At 43.4% G+C, this 8,976-nt stretch overlaps 1 protein-coding gene across 1 annotated transcript in view; it reads right to left on the bottom strand.

Moving 5' to 3' along the window:
- The window catches only part of LOC113819454 (uncharacterized), a 28,385-nt gene extending 19,940 nt beyond the window's left edge, over positions 1-8,445 (bottom strand). The window contains exons 1-3 of the mRNA XM_027371687.2: positions 8,297-8,445; positions 5,633-7,319; positions 2,037-2,193 (exon numbers count right to left, since the gene is read on the bottom strand). Coding sequence (XP_027227488.2) covers positions 2,037-2,193; positions 5,633-7,077 — 1,602 coding nt within the window. The 5' untranslated portion in view covers positions 7,078-7,319; positions 8,297-8,445. The remainder of the gene's footprint in view (positions 1-2,036; positions 2,194-5,632; positions 7,320-8,296) is intronic.
- Between the last annotated feature and the right edge of the window lie 531 nt (positions 8,446-8,976).

An 8,976-nucleotide genomic window follows, 5' to 3' on the forward strand; every position in this document is an offset into this window, starting at 1 on the left:
CCAGGTGTGTCAGTATCACGTGAGCCACTGGGGGAAGCGGCCCAGGAAATGAAGCGCAAAGACTGAGAATTTCTTTCTGTTCCTTCAATGAATGGCTTGGAAGACCCCGCGAGCCAAGACTTGAGCATAAAAAAAAAATAACGTGGTGATGCTTGCAAATGTTTTGATTGTTGCTTTTGTTATGTGGAAACAATTTATGCGGGTGTGACATGCGTGCATACATACACGTGCACAAAATAAGAGGTAAATGAATATATAGAAATAGGTAGGTAGATAGATAGAGAGAGAATGGGAGAGAGAGAGAGAGAGAGAGACTGTGAGAGAAAGAGAGAGATAGAGAATGGGAGAGAGAGAGACAGAGAGAGAGAGAGAAAGAGAGAGAGATAGAGAGAGAGAGAGAGGAGGAGAGAGAGAGAGAGAGAGAGAGAGAGACAGACAGACAGACAGACAGACAGACAGAGAGAGAGAGAGAGAGGGAGAGAGAGAGAAACAGGCACAGAGAGAGAGAGAGAAAAAGAGACAGTTGAGGGTGTGACAAAAATGGTAAACGGCAGGAGAAAGAGAGAGAGGAGCGAAAAGAAGACTGGGAAAATGGATAGGGAGAGGGTGCGACAGAAGAGTAAACGAGAGGAGAAAAAGAGGGGCCGGGGAGAAAGGAAGACAGAGAAGGAGACAGAGAGGAAACCGAATAACAGAGAGGGAGAGAGAGATAATGACTACATATACCGTCATCTACATGCATGTATAGTACATAAATCACACATATGTTAAAGAACACGTTTTCCTTCCATATACGTACAATATACATAAAAATAAGAATAAAAATATAAGAAAATTATAAAAAAAACATGAACGTATTTCTACGCAGAGACACAACATTAACATTCTATCTTTTTTTACACATTAGTGAATTCAGACTGTGAACACCAGAACACACACCCGCTTTGCCATTGCGCTGTGGCAAGTGTCCAAGTCCGTGACACATAAATTCACTCTTTCATCGCAATTCAGGGTTTCGAATGACACGTCTCGCCGCCACAAACGGAGCCCGTGAACTGACCTTTGCACTCTGACCTATGACACACAGTTCCTCGTAGAAAAAGGCTGTTATTTCTTTAGTTGTCTTTGATGATATAATTTGATTTGTTAGTGATTAAGGTTTAATGTATATTTTTTTCTGATTATTCGATTTTTCTACCTTTGATACTGCTCTATTGTGATCTTAAAGGCAAATTGGGAAACTTGATATGAAATATTATCAAAAGGCTTTTAATCCTCACGCACACATACCCTACACGACAGCTGTTACTGGAATCTATACCGAATGCACATCATAAAACATTAAAATATTCACTTCCATCACATACCAGACACTTCATACGCGACAAGCCCCTCCTTATAACACCCGAACACTAAAATCGTCACTTGCATAACTAACAAACAAACACCATACGCCACAACCATTCACAAGGATAAACAACCAACCACACATCCTCCAGCAAGCCAACAGTACTTAAAATCTTAAAATAACTACCCAGCAACACTACCATCCTTTACACTGACTACCGAACACACAGCCTCCAACAAATTAACCCTGTACTTAATAAAAATGACTTTCCAACACTACCATCACTTATAAAGCGACCAGTACTTATAATAAAGATCTAACACTACCATCACTTGTACTAATTACCGAACACACATCCTACAAAACAACCAGGTCTTAAAATATCTATCTACACAACACTACCATCACTAACCAGCATCCAGCACTTACAATAAATATCTAACACTACCATCACTTGTACTAACTACCGAACACACATCCTACAAAACCACTAGTCCTTAAAATAACTACACAACGCTACCAACACACACTAACTACCAAACAAGCCAACCAGTACATAGAACACTACCCAACATAACTACCACCACGTACACTAACAACCAAACAAACCAACCAGTACACAGAATACTACCCAACAACACGACCACCACGAACTCACGAACACACACGTCCCACACAACACTCTTACCTGGTTCCTCGTCATGTTGGTGCGGCTCGCCAGCTGGTCCTTCTGTTCCTTCGACGGGTACGGGTGAGTGAAGTGGGTCACGAACCATCTGCCAAGGTGGTAACTGCGCGCTTTCAGGAACTCGCGGCTCCTTCGCTCTCTCGTCAGGAGGAACTGCCTGTAGGAGGGAAGGAGGAGGAGAAAATGAAGCTATGGTAGTAGTAATGACTGTCTACAGGAACTGTCTGTAGGAGGGATAATGAAGTCATGGTAGAGGTAATGATACTGATTCAATAGCAATAGTGATATGGATATTAATGATCGTCATCCAGCTGGCAGCAGTAGTAATAATGCTGGCAATAATGATGATAATGAGTGTTGATGATGCTGATCATAATGATACTGATAACAACAATACCAATTCAATGATAATACTAATGAGTGTTAGTTAATTAGAACCAGAGTGATAATAATAGTAATAAAACAATGATAGCAATAATGAAATTTATGATAACAGTTTCAGTGATGATGATTATGAAACTATCATTTGTGATGACATCAATGTAAATAACGGTGATCATGTGAATAATCATCAGTGTGATAAAGATAGTTAATATAGATATTGAAAAAGAAAAAAATATATATGCTAATAAAGGTAATGACGGATCAACGACAATAATAATGATGATGACAACAATAATAATAACAACAATGATATGATAACAGTAACAATGATACTAATGATAATAATAATACTAGTAGAAGTAGTAGTAACAATAATAATAATGATAATAATAACAATAATAATATATACGAAAATGATAGCGATGACGAAAAAGAAAAATGAAAATAACATTAAAAGTAACGATAACAAAAAATAAGGATAATGAAAATGTTAATCATTAGAATGATAGTAAAAATAACAACATTAATAGTAACAACAATAATAATAAAACTAACAATAATAATGATAGTAATGGCAATAATCATAGTGATGATAACGAGTATGAAGATGATAACACTAGTAGTAATAATAATAATCATGATCACTACTGTCATCATCATTATCATTATTATCATTACCATCATCATTATTAGCATTTGCATTAATATATAAATTACAAAAAAAAAAAACAATAATAGTAATAATGATTATGATAATACTAATAATGATACAAATACTAATAATGATAATGATAAAGACATTATTAATCACTATATTAATAATGATGAAAATGCTATAAGTAATGATAATAAAAAAGGCAAACTTGATTATGATAATAATACTAATATTAGTAGTAGCGGTAATAATTTTATTGAAAATAGTAATGATAATAGTAATAATAATGATAGTAATAATAATAATAATCATGATAATAAAACAGTAATGATAATAACGATAATAATGATGATGATGATAGCGATGATAATGATAACAATAATGATAATCATGATAATGATAATGATAATCATTACAACTTTAATGATAATACTTATAATGATCATGATAATCACCGCAGAAATAGTAACAAAAATTTATACATGGGAATGAAAAAGCAGTTTTGATATCAATTGCAATGATAAGAGCAAAAAAGAAAAATGGATTTGTTGTTCTCTTTTGTAGCTCGTTTTGAAGGTCAGACAAACTACTGTTCGATCGACCTTTAATTAAGCTATTATTATTATTATCATTATTAGTCATCATTATTGTTATTGTTTTTTTAATTATCATCATTATCATTATCATCATTTTCATTATCATTATCATTATCATTATCATTGTCAGTATTATTATAATTATTATTATCATTGTCAGTATTATTATAATTATTATTATCATTATTATTATCATTATTATTATTATTATCATTATTTTTATCATTATCGTTGTTATTATCATCATTGTTAGTATCATCATCATCATCATTTTTATCATTGTCAAAAGAAAAGTAATCATAATAAAAACAACAACAATGTTGATAATGATAAAGATAGTTGTGATTATAATAATGTTGATAATGATAAAGGTGATGATAACGATAATGATGATGAGGAAGAGGATAATGATGGTGATTATTATAATTATGATAATGATGATCACGATAGTAATTAAAAACAATACAATAATGATAACAAAGATTATGACGACTACTAAGATGATAAGGTGATAATGACGATGATTACGACCATGATAATGATAATGATAATAATGATTCTAATAATAATAAAACTAAAAACAATAAAATAATAATGTAGGATAAAACGCCCTTATTTTCTACCGATTAAACTCTAATTACTCTGCAACATAAAATTACAGAAACCATCTCGACATTTTGGCGCGCGTTCACAAGGTCGGGCCGGCTGCGTTCACAAGCACTGGCCTCGTTCACTGGCTAAAACGTTGCTTATTCGTAACTGATCTGTTTATTGGTTTAATTCAACTCTCCCGCAATATTATTAATCCGGCCGAGATGCTTATCTAAATAATCATATCAACAAAAAGGAGAGACGTGTATCTAAACTAATATTAATAAGGAGGAAATCACACATCAATTGATCCGACCCAAAATATACACGAGGGGTTATTTTCACCGCGACAGCTCGTGTGCCTCGGGTAATAACACCGCGGGAGAAATTCGAAGCGAGCCAAAGAACTAAGAATATAATCGCTTAAATAATGGTTATAATTCAGGCCATCTTGCGCGGGTCATAGAAGAATGAATGCGGAGTGTGGAGATGATACATATTATCAGACAATCTCGCTCTGTAATATTGGCGTCGTTGCTTACATAATTCTCCCCCCCCCCCCCCCCGAGTCTTTCAAGGAGGAATTTTCGGCAAAGAAGCCAACATATCTGCAATCTGACTCTCTCTAAGTTTAAGCTTAAGTTTAAAAATAAAGTTTAAAACAGCGACTTAAATGCAAAACATGCACCGCCGGTTCATTCATGATATAAATTCTGGCAGTGAACCGGGGTTCAGTCTGAAACGAAGAGAAACGTGTCACTTATTTTCCTTTTCTTTTTGTCTGGCTTTTTTTAAATGCTAAATATGGAACTCTTTAGATATTCGCGGACAGATGGAAGAAAAAGGGAATATATATATAAGCATACATACACACACGTACACACACACAAATACACATATGAAACATACACTACGGGCGTACACAGACTATGATTTTTTTTTTTTTTTTACTTTTATGCTTCGTGTTTTAGTGAAATTACTTGAGTGTGCATACTAATTTGTGCATATATTCTTACTTTTTCTTCTTTTAAAAGCGTTATAGGTAAATCGTTTCAACTCTCCGAATAATTATATGTACAATTATAGATATGCATATATTTGATCTACCATTGTGTGTCTTAGCTCTTTTAACCGCAATTGGGTGCAAGTTTATATCTACGAAATATCTGAAATACCCTTAATGCAGTTCTTGTGCCCTCTGAGTCGTCAAATTGCAGATATGAAATTTATACTGTTTTATTCTAGAAGTTTTTTTATGATCAATTTTTTTTCGTGTTATAACATTTGTGTAATATTGGAGAAAGACTTCCAACGCCCTTATTTCTTAAGGAAGCAACGAGACCGTGTTTACAAACCATTCGAGGACTTACCTGTAGCTGCGAGGACGGAGGCGCTGCGTCGCCCTCACGCCGTCGCGGGGGACGTCGCCCTCGTCGTCCTTCCTGTCGGCGTCGAGGTCCTCTTCCCCGTCGCTCCTGTCGTGGCCCGAGGTCTCTTGGCTCTCGCGCACCCTCGAGTACTCATCTTCTTCTTGCAACAAGCTAGGGCGCTTGCAGAACGGATTTTCACTTGCATGGGAAGCTCTGCTAACACTGGCCGTGTGTTCAGGTACTCTGGTGTGAGCGTGTTCTGGGGCGACCGCCGCGCGGATGACTAGATTGGGATTCTCTGGACTAGCGTTGCTCAGCCCGGCCTCTCCTTCGCCCTCCTTGCCCGCTCCCGGGCCGGCCTTCTCGCCCTCTTTCTCCCACGCTGCTTGCTCGTACGCGTCGCTGCTCCGCGCGCCGACCTCCCCCTCCTCGTCCTCCGTCTCCACGATGTCCGAGATGGGCCACGCCTCGTGCCTGCTGCCGTCGCCGCGCCTGCCTCCGCTGCCGCTCTCGTCGTCGCCTTCGTCGTCCTCGTCCGAGAAGGGGAATTCGAGTGCCACCTGCGAGGGCGACGTGATGTCGGGCTTGGCTTCTGGCGTGGCGCACGTGGCCGGCGCGGCCCTCTCTCCTTTCCACTTATATTCATCTTTGTCCTTTTTCCACCCAACGTCACGTCTCTCCTTTTTCCACTTGTAACTATTTTCCTTCTTCCATTTAACTTCACTGTACGCTTTATTCCACTTGTGTTTATCGAAATCTCTCTTCCACTTGCCTCCTGCAGTGTCCTTTTTCCAGTCACTCTCATCCTTGTCATCCCTCCTCCATTCGTCACAGATTTTCCATTTGCATTCCTTGTAACTCTCCTCGAAGCCAAAGGCGCTCTTCCTCTCCTTGGCCTTGTCATCCTGCTGCTGCCTCTGCTTCCGCTGCTGCTGCTTGCTCTCGAACGCGTCGCCGCAGCTGTTCCTCCCGGCGCCCCCCGCGCCGACGGGTCCTCCCGGCGCAGTGTCGGAGCGCGCCAGCGAAAGGCGGGGGTGCTGCGGGAGCTGCAGCGCCGCCGCCGCTCCTGGGGGCAGGATCTTCTTAAAGTGTCGGTGAGGGCTGCACGGCCGCGCAGGAGGAGGAGGCGGCGGCGTCTCGGAGGACCCAAGCGAAGATCCTAGACCCACGCGCGGGGGCTCGGGAGAGGCGCAGGCGCGGGGGTTGAAGAGCTGGTCATGGGCGCCGAGGGAGGACGGGCTGACATGGGCGGCGCACGGGAGGTGGTGATGGTGGTGGTGGTGGTGCAAGGCAAGGGAGGGGGACGTGGCGTGGGCGGCGGAGAAGGGGCGGTGGCGGGCGGAGAAGCTCTGGTGGTGCGAGGGGCTGAAGAGGCTGGCGGTGGTGACCGACTCCCCCGGGGCGGCTCCGTGGGGGGGGCGCACGAAGGCACGGATCGGCCCCATGACTCGCTCACATGGCGCTCGCGACGAAACGGTTAACCTACTGTTCTCTACCAGTCATATCACTGTCACACGTGTTATATTCAGCAGCAAAGGCACTTTCAGAAGCTAATAAGCATAATCTCACTTTCTAACTCTTTGGTTGCAGGTCAGGTCAGGTCACAGCTCCTTCCAGCCAGGTCAGCGCGGAAGGAGCCCTTCAGTGTCGCCGCATACTGGCGCGGACAAGCGCTGGACCCTTGGACCTGCGGCGGAAATATTTGGGATTAGCAACATGGACACAGAGGGTTTAGTATGCCAGGCCTGAGGCGACAAGAGTGTGTTGGGGACAGTGTATGCGCTTTGGTTGTTGCTGAATGTGCAAAGGCGATTTTGTGCAGGATAACGTATATCAGAAAAGAACATTGTATACGAAAGTTGAGCATAGTAGTAGTGTTTCTACTGCCTGTGCATCAACACCGCAGTGCATTTTGCCATTCAGTATACCGAAGATTTTGATAAAACAACAACCTGAATGCATTATTAGAATATGATGAAACAAGTCTGATATATTTGAAAGAACGTGTGTGTGTGCTACGAGGGATACAGCCTCTGTACGTGTGGACCCTGTGACCTTGATGATGCGTTTCACTTCTTACTCTTCAGATAATGTTTGAAGTATGTTTATGTGTGTATTCCCACGCAAAGATGTGTGATATGTGTGATGCACTGACCTCATTACATATACAAATCATATTGACCTATGAAACAGCACCCAAGCAGATGATTCGCTCGAGTGCCATCGCGCCAGCCCCCGGGCGGCGAACGAGCCAAAGCAACGCGAAACAGAAGGGGCTTTATCGCTTTCTCGTTCGGCGATTTCTGACACTAATAAGGCCACTGATTACACGTCACCGAAGGCATTGCGAACCGCGGACGTCATCGCCCTTCCCTGCTGTGCGAACTGAGGGCATCGCGAACACTGCCTCTTATCCAATGCCTAGATATACTTATCCAGAATCGGGTTTGGGGGTTCCAGAAGGAGGGGCAGTGCCAGGGGGGGGGGGGGGCACAGGTGGCGTTAGTGTCCGCGGCCCCACCTCGGGTGCCGTGCCCAGGGTAGCCACACTGTGCCTCCCGCTCCTGCCGGCCACAGCACGGACCCCAACACCCTCCGTGGGCGTGGGAGGCCCATGCCCGCACCCGGTGGTAGGAAAGGCGTGAGGGTATGCGGTATACTCACTATCGGGCGGTGGGTGGTGTGGGCGCGCGGGTGGTGGTATGTGCCATGCCGGTGCCGCGCGTGCAGGTCCCGGCGGGCCCTCACACAGTGCCAAGGGCTACTAGGCACCGTTAGGCCCGCACAACCCGCTCGTCCGGAGGTACGGGCACCTGCTCGGGGCTGATTGGCCGCCGGGGCGCTCGGGGCGGGGCCTCGCGGGCGCACGTGTGGCATTGGCTACCTCCCGGCCGCCATTTCCTGCCGAACAGGTACGAGGAGCACACCTCTCGCCACGACGCGCCGCCAGATCACTGCCGACGGGCTTATTATGGCCGCCATTTTGACACCACCCCGCGAGGAGACTTAATGATTCCGACTGACCTCGGCGGGAACACCCCCGGGGCCGCTGGCATCCCGGAAGCAAATCATATAAGTCAACAGCTGGAGAGGCGGCATCCCACCTGGCCGGAGTGACCCGCCATCTTGTAAGGCGGCTGACCAGCGCCGTCCTATCAGTCATGTGGCTTAGCACTGTCTACACGAGTCATGAACAAAAGCTCTGGACATTCCGTTCGAAACATCGGTCCATCGTGCATAACTATTTCCATACTTGGCACGGTGCCAACATGTAAATCCCAAGCTCATTTTTCCCCAAAACACAACTCTCCCTCATAGAAAAAAGTAATAACCCATAACAACAC

This window comes from Penaeus vannamei, chromosome 4, assembly GCF_042767895.1.
Source record: "Penaeus vannamei isolate JL-2024 chromosome 4, ASM4276789v1, whole genome shotgun sequence".
NCBI classification, from domain to species: Eukaryota; Metazoa; Arthropoda; class Malacostraca; order Decapoda; family Penaeidae; genus Penaeus; species Penaeus vannamei.